Below are 15,042 nucleotides of genomic sequence, written 5' to 3'. Positions count from 1 at the left end.
ATAACCGTACAGGCAAGTTATTATTAAATCCGCATTTTACAGGTAAGTGGCAAAGCTGGGCTTTGAACTTAGGTCTGTCTGACACCCATGTTTTTTTTCTTTAATCCCCCCACCCCGCAACCCCACCACCTTCTGTGGCTGTTCCTCTTCGATCTCCTCCATTTGCAACTCACTCCCTTAGATTTAAACACTGAAATTCTGAAGGCTCTATCCTGGACTATTTTCTCCATCTATAGGGTTCTTGGATGTTCTAGTTCACCCCTATGGCATCAACTACCTTCTATGTGTGCATGATTCCCAAATCTATAATTTTCAACCGAGAGTGAAAAATCTTGAGTGCCAGGTCAACTGATTGTCTCTGGACAGCCCCACTTGAATATTTCATGGGTCCTTAAAAATCAACAATTATGTTCCAGCCAACAATCTCTTCTGGTGTTTCTTTTATTAATAAATGACCAGTCAGTGGCTCATGCAGAAAACGGGGAATCAATGTGATACCACCTTCTCCTTTATTTTCAACATCCAATCCTTCATCAAGTTCTCTTCATTTTATCTCCTAAGAATTTCTCAAAAACATCCATCTCTGCACGCACCTGCTACCACCCTAAGTTAAGCCAACATCTCACCTGCTCTCACTACATCAGCCTCTTAATGATTCTCCTTACACCCACTTTTGCTCTCCCCTCTCCTTCTAATCACTCTCCAATCAGCAGTCAGAATGATCTTTTTGAAACACAATTCTGATTGCGTCATTCCACGCTTTATACCAGTCAATGACTCTCTGATGCTCTCAAGAGAGAATTCAGTGTATAAATAGTCAAGTACAGACCTACTGAAGACACAGGTTCAAATCGTGGCTATGCTCTGAGCATCCTCACAACACTTCAGTTTCCTCATCAGAAAAATGGAGATACCACCTCTTTAAAAAATTGTTATGGGGATTAGATGAGACAATTCAATATAAAGCAGTATCTAAGCCTTGCAAACGACAATACTGCTCCTTTCATGAGAACAGTAGAGTTCTTCTAACAATGTGATTTCATGGCATCAGGTCCCTAAACTTTCCAAGATGCCATTCTATAATTCTTCTAAGTCAGTAGTCAAATATAGAGGTCACCAGATCTTTCTTAAATGATTTATCTTTTTTTTTCACTCTTACAAACATATATTCACTTTATTTTGAAGGAAGTCACCTAAGATGCAGACTACACTTATTTCTAAATATAACATTAAGCTCCTAGTATGTAGCTCTTAGAACACAGACAGTTAACAACAAACGATAACTTTGCAAACATTGGCTAAAGAGGCAAGTACCTGTATAGCAATAGGTCCCTGGGACATTTGAGAGCTGTAATTCATTCCTATCATGCCTTGCACATTAGGCTGCATGACGGAGACCATAGGAAATCCTTGTTGCTGCATCGGCATCAGACCTGCTGAAAAACATAAAGGTATCACTAAGGTCAATGTGTTTTACAGTTTATTTTCTTAAAACCATAAGCACCTAAAGGACTTGTTACTTGGGAGGTGGCACAGTATAGAGGAAAAGGCACAGGCTCTGGAGTGAGACAGACTTGAGTATGAATTCCAATTCCATCATTTACTTAGCTATGTGATCTTCGGCAAGTTACAAAACTTCATCTGTAAAATGAAGATAATAATACCTATTCCACAGGATTTTTGTGCATACTTTAAAAATACACAATATGGCCTAACTGGCCTTCAAGATGGCCCCCAGCAATCTCTGCCTCTTGGTATTCATATCCTTGTCCTTCCCTCCCATACTGAATAGGGCGGACCAGAATAACCAATAGGATATTGTGGAAATGACACTGTGTAACTTCCAAGGCTGGTTCTTCTTCCTTTCCCTTTCTTTTTTCTTTTCTTTCTCACTCCCTTCCTCCCTCTCTTTATCATATTTATTTATTTATTTGGCTGCGCCGCACCAGGTCTCAGTTGCAGCATGCAGGTGTGGGATCTTCGTTGCAGCGTGTGGGCTCTTAAGTTACAGCGTGCGGGCTTTTAAGTTACGGCATGTGGGATCTAGTTCCCCGACCAGGGATTGAACCCAGGCCCCCTGCACTGGGAGCACAGTCTTAACCACTGGACCACCAGGGAAGTCCCCCAAGGTTCCTAATAACCACTGCAGCTTCCTTCTTGCTCTCCTGGATCACCCATTGGGGAAACCCACTGCCACATCATGAGAATACTCAAGCAGTCCTAGGGGGAATGGAGAATCCATGTGGCAAGGAACCGAAATCTCTTGCCAAAAGGCAGCATGAATTTGCCATCTATGTGAGTGAGCCATCTGGGAAACAGATCTACCAAACCCATCAAAGCTTCCCATGACTACAGTCCTAGTTGACATCTTTAATGCAATCTCCTTGGCCCTAAGCCAAAAACACCTAGTGAGGCCACTCCCAGATACCTAACCCACACAAAGTGTACAACAGTAAAATGTTTATTTTCTTTAAGTTTTGGGGTAATTTTTTATACAGCAGCAGATTACTAGTAGTTAAGAGTTAATACTAATTAATACTAATACTAATTAAGTTACTTTTAATACAAAAGTAGTTAAGAGCATGAACTCTGGAAGCCAACTAAAAATGTCACCTGCTAGGTTTGGGACCTTAAGCAACTTGATTAACTTCTTTCTGTGCCTCGGTTTCACATCTGTGAAACTGTTTAATACCTAATATGCTCAAAGAAATGATATTCCTCTTCTCTTTCCTTACACGAATAATTAATATAACACCACAAACAGCTATCAGCATGCAAAGTATATAATGCAATGGCAGGAAAACCATCATGAAAGTGTGTTTTATAGTATAGAACCTCCCAAACTTTTCCAATGAAGTATTCCCAAGAGTACAGGAGAATAAAGATTACGTCCCTTCAGGGATTTAATAAATATGAAATGCCTACCACATTTTAGGCACAGTTCTAGATACCTGGTATGCAACAGTGAATAAAACAAAATCCCTACAGAGCCTGAACACAAATTTCATCCTAATTTTGCACTGTACAACATATTACATCCATGCTGGTTCTAGTATAAGGAACTTTTTAAAATCAAATTTTGATTAAAAAAAATTAAAGGTCTGGTAAAGTATACCATATTTATCTCGTGGATTCTGTGTACCTTCAAGGTTATTCATACAGAGTTTAATTTCAGAAGCATGGACACCACGTTTGTAGGTAACATTTATTAGTGGCAAACTATTCATTTATATTAATCATTTTTTCAAGTATTTGAGGGCCTACTCCATGTCAGGCACCATTCTAGGGACACAACATTGAACAAAGCCAGGTCTTTGCTCTCATGTAACTTACACTGTAATTGGGGGAGACAGATAATAAAAAAAGAAAAAAATAAGTGGATATCAGGTGGGGATGGGGGAAAGGAAGAGCCAGGGAAAGGAGTGGTTGCTGTTTCATAGTCAGAAAAGGTTTCTCCAAAAGGGTGGCATTTAAGCAAGCACTTGAAGGGAGTGAGCCATGAGGATATTTGGTTAGAGTATTCTAGACAAAGGAACACCAAATGCGAAGGCCTTGAGGTGTCATGGAGAATTAGAATGCATAGACTGGGGACTTCCTTGGTGGCGCAGTGGTTAAGAATCCGCCTGCCAATGCAGGGGACACGGGTTCGAGCCCTGGTCTGGGAAGATCCCACATGCCTCAGAGCAACTAAGCCCATGCACCACAACTATTGAGCCTGCGCTCTAGAGCCTGCGCACCACAACTACTGAGCCCGCGTGCCACAACTACTGAAGCCCACGTGCCTGGAGCCTGTGCTCCGTAACAAGAGAAGCCACAGCAATGAGAAGTCCACACGCTGCAAGGAAGAGTAGCTCCTGCTCGCTGCAACCAGAGAAAGCCCACGCGCAATAACAAAGACCCAACACAGCCAAAATAAATAAATAAATTTACCAAAAAAAAAAAAAAAAAAGAACACACAGACTGAATATAGCATAGTAAGATGTCTTCCCTCTTATGCCTTTGGACCTAAAGTTTTATTTATTTTCCTAAGTGTATTTAAGTCGAACAGGTAACTCAAGGATTTGGTACAACATTCAACGGCACAGAAGTATACACAGTAAAAAACAAGTCTTGTTTCTCTCCTGTCTCCTATTCACCTACTCAATGATCTTATAGCTACTCTTCTTGTCTGTTCCTTGTATATGCTTTCAGAAATAACCCCTGCACTTTTAATGCCTTCAAAAGATCAGAAAGTCCACTCTAACATACTTTGTAAAAAAATCTTGAAAACAATTGCAAATTCCAGAAGAAAAAATATCAGGCAACCTTCTGGGCTCTCTTCTTGTCCTGTTCCTTTGCTCCATATGTAGATTTTTACTTGAAAGTTTATAAAAATGCAAAATGAGGAGCCACAATAATGAACACACAACTCTCTAATGCCCTCCTAAAGTACAAAAGATCTCAAACCATTTGATCTAAATCTGGGACACATCTAATTACAGATAGCTTAAATAATGCATAAATGTGAGCACAATGAAAAGAATACAACTGACCCTTGGAAAAATTTACCTGAAACTCAACCTCCATCACTGATTATAAATGGAGACACTGACCACCTGCTACTGAGCTGCTCTTTATCATTCATCTCTACTGGTGACCTAGGAGTCTCTGTTTCTCTAGCAAGTCTACCATAACCAGTTAACACTGGCTTTGTGAGCAGGGCCGGTTTTCAGAGCAGCTTGGCCTGTGGAGAGGAGGGGGGCACATTGGAGTGGGAGAAGTGAGCAGAAAGAAGGGCAGACATTCTTTCATCAGTTTTGTGTTCCAGTGACACAGAAGCATGAGTCAAGATTATATCCCTTCACTACTGTTTCCTTGAAGACAAAGCTAGAATCAGTATTGGTGGGCCCTTGTCTGAAACCAAGAGAGAAGGGATATACCTAGTGGAGAAATTGCTAGGAATAAAACTGAGACGTAAAATAGTTTAAACGGAATCAGAATATGTGATCTCTTATGTACATGATTAAAATAAGACCAAATTCATATAGAGAAAACATAAGTATAAAATAACTAAAGGGGTTCATTTATTCATTCAACAAGCATCTATAAAGACCCTATTATTTTCTATCAACATGCTGGGTGCTGGAGATACTGACGAGCATAAGGCAGACATAGCCCCTGCCCCACGGAGCTAACAATCTAGAAGACAGACAGGAGGAAGATGGCATTCAGAGAACTACAACTCATTTCATCTTTGTCACCTGTTTCTTCAATACTTTTGTCTTGAAAGCCTCCTTCATCTCTGAGATTAAATAATAACCTGTCAATATAATGCTTAAATAAGTTTGGGAGAAATGAGGAATGATCCTTCTTATTTGCCAAATTACACAATTTTTGAGAAATTTTAAGAGTAAGCTGTCATAGAGGTTCGAGACTATAAGAAAATTTTACTCTATTTGGCAGCAACAGAACTTTTTTACCCACTTAATCCCCAAGTTCAGACATAATAGTGAAAAATGAAAGTTGAAAACTTAAGCTTTCACATACCTTGAGGGGGTCTTATTCCACCTGCAACTGGAAACATGAAGCTGAAAACAGAAAAATATATCAGGATTTTCCTATGTGCAAAGAGTTCAGATAAAACATGTAACATTTCACATAAAGTAAAAAATTATAGCCTGGGCCGTGGCATCTCTTCCATAGTACAATATTGAATTACCCACCATCAATACAGATTGACCATCCACAGGATGCATGACAGTCAGCATGTTAGTGTAGGGAGAAAATTTTTGAGCCAGAAGACAGAAGACCTTGAAACTGGTCCTGGTTCTGTCACTCCCCCGGATTCCCCTGGATTCCAATGTGACTCCCCTGGATTCCAATCTCCCCATCCATAAAATGAGAGGGCTGGATTAGATTCAATTCAGTGAACATTTATTGGGTGCCTACTACATGAAAGGCCTGAATGAGCTCAGTTTCGCTGAAGACACAGATGCAGGCAAATAACTTTAACATAGGACAGAATGTGCTAAGGGCTGTGAGAGGGCCAGAATACTAACAGAAATGAGAAGAAAAAGATTAATTTTATGGTTTATATCTTGGGAAGTTTCTTGGAGGTATCTCTTGAGCTGAATCTTAAAGAGAGGCACACTATATAGCTTGAGCAAAATCTCAGAGGCCGGAGCTGTAGTGTGTTCAGAGAAATGATTTAAGGTTGAATATAAGATATAGGACTGAAAAAGTAAGCAAAATGTAGAGGGCCTTTAAAATGTTTGATTTTATTTTGAGTACTGTATAAAGTCAGAGATTTTTTTTTTTTTTTTTTTTTTGTGGTACGCGGGCCTCTCACTGTCGTGGCCTCTCCCGTTGTGGAGCACAGGCTCTGGACGCACAGGCTCAGCGGCCATGGCTCACGGGCCCAGCCGCTCCACGGCATGTGGGATCCTCCCAGACCGGGGTGCGAACCCGCATGCCCTGCATCGGCAGGCGGACTCTCAACCACTGTGCCACCAGGGAAGCCCCCAGAGATTTTTTTTAAACTGTGGTAAAATATACACAATATAAAATTTTACCATTTTAACCATTTTTAAGTGTACAGTTCAGTGGCATTACAATGTTGTACAACCATCACCATGATCCATTTCCAGAACTTTTTCATCATCACAAACAGAAACTCTGTACCCATTAAAAAAATAACTTCCCATTACTTTTTCCCTGCAACCCCTGGTAACCACTATCCTACCTTCTGGCTTGATGAACTTGCCTATTCTAGCTACCTTATATTAAGTGGAATCATACAATACTTGTCCTTTTGTATCTGGCTTATTTCACTTAGCATAATGTTTCCAAGGTTCATCATGTTGTAGCACACATGAGAATTTCATCCTTTTTTTATGGCTTGAATAATATTCCATTGTATGTATGTACCACATTTTGCTTATCCATTCATCTGTTGATGGACACCTGGGTTGGGTGTTGTGAATAATACTGCTATGAACACTGGTGTACAAGTATTTGTTTGCGTCCCTCTGTCAATTCTTCTGGGTCTCTAACTAGGAGTGGAATTGCTGGGTCATAGAGTAATTCTATGATTACTTTTTTTTTTTTTTTTTTTTTTTGGCAGTACGCGGGCCTCTCACTGTTGTGGCTTCTCCCGTTGCGGAGCACAGGCTCCGGACGCGCAGGCTCAGCGGCCATGGCTCACGGGCCCAGCCGCTCCGCGGCATGTGGGATCTTCCTGGACCGGGACACGAACCCGTGTCCCCTGCATCTGCAGGCGGACTCTCAACCACTGCACCACCAGGGAAGCCCTATGATTACTTTTTGAAAAACTGCCAAACTGTTTTCAACAGCAGCTACGCCATTTTACATTCCCACTAGCAATGCACCAGGGTTCCAATCTCTCCACATCCTCACCAACACTTGTTATTTTCTGAATTTTTGTTTGTTTGTTTATAATGATAGTTATCCTAATGGGTATGAGGGGGTATCTCATTGTGATTTAGATCTACATTTCCCTGATATCATACATTTTTCTCTAGTGAAATGATTAGAAATGTGCTGTAGGGCTTCCCTGGTGGTGCAGTAGTTAAGAATCCGCCTGCCAATGTAGGGGACATGGGTTCGAGCTCTGGTCCGGGAAGATCCCACATGCCGCAGAGTAACAAAACCCGCACCACAACTACTGATCCTGCGCTCTAGAGTCCGTGCGCCACAACTACTGAAGCCCGCGTGCTACAACTACTGAAGCCCGCGTGCCTAGAGCCCAAGCTCTGCAGCTAGAGAAGCCACCGCAGTGAGAAGCCCACACACCGCAACGAAGAATAGCCTCCGCTTGCCGCAACTAGAGAAAGCCTGAGCAGCAACGAAGACACAGCACAGCCAAATAAATAAATAAATAAATAAATAAAAGAAATACACTTACTAAAAACAATCTAGATTTATAAAAAAAAAAAAAGAAATGTGCTGTAGGTTTCTCTGGTAATGGGGTATGACAGAGAAGACTTGAAGTAACAAGAATTAGCTAAGAAACTATTACAATAATCTTAATAAGAAATGAAAAGGGTCATAACCAGAGTAGTGGGAATGGAAAAGAAGAGGTGAATGAAATCTATTTAAATGGAAGAATCAACAGGACTTAGCAACTACCAGGATGGAGAACAGCACTGAAAAAGCAGAAAGGGCTGAAGATGCTGCCGAGATTTTGGGGCTGAGCAACTGTAAGGATGGTGACACTCTTTACCTGCTGACAGGAACCCAGTGTGAGCCGGTCTGGGGAGAAAGGTGTTAGGAGGGTGTCCACGAGGAGGAATCTAATAGGCAACCAGAAAAGTAACTCCAGCTCAAGGGAAGGGAGCTGGATCCCCTCCCTTGCATCAATCTACCCAGGCTCTTTTAAATAAAGGTAAAAAAAGAAAAAAATTAAAGTCTGGTTGTGGATGAAAGAGCCAAAGGGATGTATACATAGTGAGAAGACAACAAAGGAAATCCTTGGAATTCTTAGTGAAAACTGAGTACGGAATGGTCACTGAGAACCAAAGAAGTTGCTTATAACTGAGGGTTATAACTGAGGAAGGACTGCATTTAAGGAAAAAGTGTCTAACGCTGTAGAGAAGCTGATAAGAATGAGGATTACTAAATAAAGATTGCTGTTTTCGAAAATGGTGATCTTTGAGTGAACGGTTTCAACAGAGGAAGAGGAAGGGACCTGCATAGACAGAGATTTAGGATACAAAAGATATACTTAGTGATAGCTAAAACAAGGTTTTTGAGAGGATGGGGTTAACGTAGCAAAAGGAAGACGGACTTCTTTCTCTGAGACCGGAGGGAAAGGAAATGGGACAGATCAAGGAAGAAAAAGTCTGAGTGGGAAAAGCCCTTAATCTGGGAGTCAAGGATCTGAAGGGGGTTTCTGGATAGTCTTTAAAGATATAGTGAGATCAGGAACGGTATGCCAAATTTATGTGTCCTTGCATTTTTCTATTACACAACACTCCCCCTTCCCAGGAAAAGGGCTAAAAATCAAACTTTAGAGTCTTTTAGCTCTAAAATATTTTGATCAACAAGATTTTTTTGTAAGGTGGTTCACAAATTTCTAGTTGGACATCTACCTGATTACAGCCTTGTAGAGGATCTGAACCATTCGCAAATTCTGCAGACAAGCGAGCCCACACCAAGGAAAGGTCTGAACAGTGAACAGCTTTTCCGAACTGCACACAAGACGAATTAGCTAAGTAATGTGTTAACTGGATAAAGTGTTTAAACTGCAAGTTGAAATTTGGTAGGACTCAATTTTTTAAAAAGTTACTCATACACTAAGATTTAAGTAGTCAACCTATTGAGACTTTCCAAATCAGTCTTAAAGATTACAATCACCAATAGGGCTTAGTGGCTAAGTAAAAACTGGACACTTGAGTGACATTTTCTTTTCTCTAGCTCTGCCACAAAGTAACCATGAAGCTCTATGCAATCCCTTTCACCACCCTGTCCTGTTTGCCCTTTGTCAAACGAGGACACAAGTTTGCCAAGCTCCTAACTAAGACAACCAAATAATGTACAGACATATAAAGGCTACTTCAAAAACATAAACAAAAACTAAATTAAGAACATTACTGACAAACATGACTTACTCCAGTAATTATACAACCCAAACTACCAACTGACCTATGTACCATTCATAGGACTCTCTGAAATGTTTAGACTACTAGCAGCAACATGCTTGAAGACTGGTTAGACAAACAGCTAAGATACTGATAAGACAGCAAAAGTTTGGCAAAAAATGGGCAACAAGATGACAAACAATTTGAAGCAGAACTGTGAGCCCTGCTTGTCACATGCCTATCTCATTCATCCTCCCCTTTCAGTTACCTTTGCTACTAACCCAGATCAGCCTTCCCTTCTCTCTGAGGCCTGGACTCAGCAAGACTTCCTAATGGATCCCCTCACCTGCAGACACTGTGGCTTCTAACGCAGCTCACATAGCACAGGTGAGGTGCATCTAGCTAAGGGACCACTTGATAAAGCTACTCCTGGGATTAAAACAATGTAATGATTCCCCCTTAAACTGAATTTTTTTAGTTTATATTCAAGGTCCTCTGCAGTTTTAACACAACTTTTTCAGTTTTATCTCACAAAACTCTTTTCTCCCCCTCAGTGCCACAGTCCATCTGGCCTACCTGCTGTCCCCTAATGTTCACTGGGCCTTCCCATCTCCATGACAATCTCTTGACCCCTTACTCTTCCTTGAAATGAGGCCCAATTGAAATACCTCTTCTCTGCCTACAACGTTGCTTGAATCTACAAATATTTACAGAATGTTTTCTATGTGTAGAATGTGCTAGAAGCAGTGGAAGATAAAAAGATGATGAGGCCCTTAAGGAGCTTATAAAAGCAGGAAATAGACAAGCTCACAAATGATACTATCCCAGAAGGACACAGTCTAATCAAGATCTTTCAACTGTTTTTTTCCTGCCATACTTTAAAAAAGAAAACAAGTTATACTTCTCATCTCTTGCGTAAATTCTGCCCTTTATACAACTCTACTATTTATTCTAAAGTAGTCCATTCAGGATACCAATCAAAAGTAGGCTAACATTAATAAAGCTGGAAAATGCCTGTGCTTTTTGCTTAGCCTCTTAGGAAGGACACAGACAAGTACCTAAGAAATATAGTAAATTATAGTTCACAGATTTCTTCCATTAAAAGCTGAGAAAGGTTGCCTGGTTCTTTTTCTTTTCCCTAAAATATACTTAGGGTACCAACCATAACGTTAGCTTCCTTATTAAAAAACAACCTCAGCCCTCACCACTGCTCTCTAAAAACCATATTCTTTCTTTATTAAGCATACAGCTTCTCAGCCTCAGAAAAGCTCCAATAGAATATTTATCACACATTTTACAAGATAAGGCTGATTTGCTCTCCCACATATCCTCTAGAGCTTAAGAATGTAATGTTACCACCAAATTTTAAATAGGAAAGAAATTTTAAAGTCAATCATTCTAATTTCTATCACAATTCAGGCCATATTTAGAAAAAAAATTGTGTTCATGGACAAATGATGTTAAACTACTACAAACTAAGGGGTATGATCCACTCAACTTTCTACACCCAAGCTCCTCTCCACCTGAAAAAAACAAAAAAAAACCCAAGCCAAAACAACAACAACCCCCCCCAAAACCCGTGCCTAGAACGCCAAATTCTTTTAAGTTTTATATTTCCCCAGAACTTGGTGCCATGACTCATCATTCACTTGATCAAATTAATGCCACTCAAGAACACTTTAGAAACTGTTGTCACATTCAGAAAAAAGAGATTATTACATATTTGTCTTCTCTAGCCAGAAACTGACTTATATCAAGTATTCATGAAAAACTCTAATGAAAAGTGGAAATCAGAAAACAAAAGAGAAAGAAAACAGTTTTAAATCTAGAGAGAAAGATGTGAAAAAGAGGAAGTGAAAAATGCGGCTGCACACAGGTGAAGTGACTGCTCTCTTTTCCTGGCATATATACAAGCACCTGCAGGATGTGATGATTTTAAAGGCTTCACGCTGTGGTGTTCATGACTCCAAAATAAAACACTGCATAAAAAAAAAAACCTAACACTTTGTTTTCCAAAAATAATTTAGGATGCTGAAGATAAAAAGCAAAATTTATCTCCAAATGTGTATGAACCTCGGGTTGGCTAGCAAAACAAAGTCAGACTAGGTCATTACAGAAGTGGGATGAAAACTTCCCAGAATCAAATATTTCCTCAAATGATGAACTTGTCGGGTTGCAAGTGTTCATCTCTTTTAATGTTCTCGATATGAGAGCTACTGGCGATTAGTAGCTGGAACTGACAGAGAGCAAATTTGTTTAAGGGCTAAGTAAAAGTCTGGAAGCTTTGTTTTGATAACTGCGTACGTGCTGTTTAACAGTGAATTGTTTTTTAGTAAGAAGACAGGTGTTAAAACTACCTCTACAAGAGCTCTATATACTAATTCAAAGGTCTTCAGATTTTCCTGCTGTTTCTGGTGTGTTAAGGAAAAAATAAAAAGGACACAACACTGAAAAAATGAGTACACACACACACACACACACACACACACACACTCCCCTTGGAAACACTTGTGCAGCTCTGTGAACAGATTTTTCAGAGCCCCTGGTCAAGCCCTGGTAAAAGGAAGTCTCTGGTCGCTTCAGATCCAGCCGGGCTAGAAGCGAGGCGTCGGGGTTCCTCCTTTATCCACCCAGCCGGGTGGCAGCCGCACTGATGGGACACTCACCTCCCTCCCCCTCTCCTCCCCGCTCAGCACCAGCAGCCAGTGCCCCCGAGCCTGCAGGACAAGAGTCGGGCGCTCGGGCTCCATCCATCCCTTCGGCCTACGTTCCCGGAGGACGACCCCTCCTCCCGCAGCCCAGTTCCGAGGGAAAAGGGGTCGGCGTGGGCGAAAACCGCCATAACCACCGACCACCCGTCGCCGGTGCCGGGTCTGCTCTGCGTCTGCGAGGCACGCCCAGCCCCGGTCTTCACACTCACCTGCCGCCCCCGGCAGCCCCCGCGCCAGCTCCCGCGGCCCCGCCGCCGCCAGCTCCCGTTCCCGGCCGCAGCGCCATCTTGCTCCGGGCCCGCCGCCGCCGCCACCGCCACCGCTGCCACCTTCCCAGCAGCTGTCAGCTCCCGACAGCCACTTCCGGGGCAGAAGCAGGACCCCACCTCGCCGCGGCCTGGGCGACGGGGCGGGGCCGCGCGCCCACGTGACCCTTCGCGTCCGGGGGAGGAGTTGTGCTTCCTCGTCACGTGACCCGGCCACAGCTGAGGGCCCACCAGGTGCAATTCTAGTTCAGGGGCTGGTGGGATGGTCTGGTGCCGGCTCTAGGTTCATTCTCAGGAAAGGCTCTGTGGAGACCCCAGCTGGCCGCCGAGCGGCGAGGCGTCATCGTTCCTCCGTTTGAAAACCATCGTCTTGCTTAGTGGAAACAGTACACTGAGTCCTGTTTTTTTACCTGGATGGGGGGTACACGGGTGTTCTTTTATTGTTACTCTTTACACAAAGAATAGATGGATCTTGAATGCCCCGTTGATAGCATCACAGCGCCGATTAGTGATGAGCTCTACTTTTTCCCAGGAACTCGGCAGCTTCCTTTTGGTACCCACTCTAAAAGCCGAAGGTGTTTAGCCAGCTGGTAATCTCCGTTTTCCCTATACTTACAATCAGGGCCAAAACGGTGGTGCTTGGAAGAGTTCATTGCTCCGACCCTATCTGGGCATATTTTTACTGTGATTTTTTTTTTCCTAACCAAACTACTGTAGGTAAATATAAAAGTTGAATGTAAACTTTTTCAAGCCCTCAAGTGGAGTTTGCTTACTAGCAAGTAACGGATTATAATTAGCTTTATCTTTTACTCTTGCCTCAGGGCTTTTACTGGGAAACAATTTGTAATAATTGTTATCGTTTATTGGGCACAATCACTGGTCAGGAACTTTACTGTATTTTTTCAAATCCTCAGTGTCCCTAAGAGCTAGTATTGGCATTTCACAGATAAGAAAATCAAGGTTAGGAGGAGGAGTAATTTACCCACATCAAACAGCTGCAAAACAGCAGGACCAGGATCAAAATCCAAGGAGTTTGACTTCAAAGTCCTTGCTCATTTCAGCTAGAGCCAGCTATTTAATTATGCTTTTTTCCCCCATAATTGTCCACTAACTTCATTCCTCCCCTTCTTTAGATGGAACTGTGTAGCAGATGTTCCAATCGACATAAACTGATATATAACTAAATTCAGTATTAATCCATCGACAAATCAAGATGGTACAGGCTTATGTAGCCACTTTTAAGGATGGGTGATCGCACAGGAGAAAATACTAAAAAAAAAAAAAAAAGAGGAAATAAAGTCAAATGAAGGGAGTATTTCAAAGATCATAGACCACATGACTCAGGATGTCAGCGTTCCACGGTATTTCCAGTCCAGGTTAGATGCTGTCCTGTGATGACTCAGCATTGTGGCCTTATGTCTAACACGGCATCTACCACACTATTTGTTCCTTTACTTTATGCCCACTATACTGTAAGGGCAGGGACTGTGTTACCAAGACTTGTATTCCTAACCAAATATATAATGTTTGTTAAGGAATATATTTTGTGAAGTTATGACGTGTCAGGCACAGTGCTGGGTACTTATAATCTTGAGACATAGTCGGTATTACCCTCAATTTCACAAACAAACTGAACCTCTGAGAAATTAAGAACTTAAAACAACTGGCAAGTGGGTGGCACCAGTACACCTACTTCCAGAATATATTTTGAGTCAAGGCTCTGTTTGCAAGAACAAAAAAATCACAGGCTTCTAAGTATTTCTTGCACCTTGTAGCAATAGGTCTCCATTTACATAAATTCTGAAAATGAACAATTTTTGTCTCATCTAAAATATTTAAGTTGAAGTCTACCCATCCTGACTCTAGAATAAAAGACTGAGGATACAGGAAATAAATAAGTGTAATTCAAATGTTACTGAGAAAAGGTTATCTATATTATAGTATTACAGTACTGATAACTAACATTCATGTCAGGCACCATTGCAAGTACCTTACATGTATGAAGTCGATTTTTCATTCCACTGTACAAAACTAGCAACTGAGGAAAATCTACTAAGAGTGAATAGTCTCTATCACTGTACAATCATAATCCTTTACCTTCGGCAGAGACCTGCATACTATCTGGATGAAGGGCCATAAAGCCTTAGGAAAGATAAGCTGTAAGAGAAGGGAGCCAGAGGTGGATCAAGTAACAGGAACATTCTTCCTTATCAGGATAAAATGTTTATCACTTTTCGAGCAAAGTCATCTCAAATGGAAAGAGACAGGAAAGAACATGGTTAAATGATGGAAAATGAAGTAAGAAAGGGAGAAGCTGACCATAATCTTATAGCTGCAACATTATGAAGGTAAGGTCTGAGCTACGATAGGGATGAGGTAAAAGATATTTATATATAGATCAAAGAATTTAAAATTCTAGTGAACTTGAATAACCAGCCATATAAAAGGCATCTTGTTGTGGCTCATATCACAAAAGGCCATCAACAA

At 41.4% G+C, this 15,042-nt stretch overlaps 1 protein-coding gene across 19 annotated transcripts in view; it reads right to left on the bottom strand.

Annotated features, from left to right (window-relative positions):
- The window catches only part of SYNRG (synergin gamma), a 93,041-nt gene extending 80,344 nt beyond the window's left edge, over positions 1–12,697 (bottom strand). For 3 of the 19 annotated variants that reach the window (XM_033431552.2, XM_033431558.2, XM_033431564.2), the window contains exons 1-3: positions 12,499–12,692; positions 5,527–5,567; positions 1,315–1,436 (exon numbers count right to left, since the gene is read on the bottom strand). In XM_033431552.2, the coding sequence (XP_033287443.1) occupies positions 1,315–1,436; positions 5,527–5,567; positions 12,499–12,575 (240 nt within the window). In that variant the 5' untranslated portion in view covers positions 12,576–12,692. Of the gene's footprint in view, positions 1–1,314; positions 1,437–5,526; positions 5,568–12,498 lie in introns of all 19 variants that reach the window. The other 16 variants (XM_033431559.2, XM_049702261.1, XM_033431565.2 and 13 more) reach the window with 11 other exon arrangements.
- Between the last annotated feature and the right edge of the window lie 2,345 nt (positions 12,698–15,042).

Source organism: Orcinus orca, chromosome 19 (assembly GCF_937001465.1).
Source record: "Orcinus orca chromosome 19, mOrcOrc1.1, whole genome shotgun sequence".
NCBI classification, from domain to species: Eukaryota; Metazoa; Chordata; class Mammalia; order Artiodactyla; family Delphinidae; genus Orcinus; species Orcinus orca.
The sequence above is the reverse complement of the archived record's forward strand: the minus strand, read 5'-3'. Positions and strand labels throughout refer to the sequence as shown.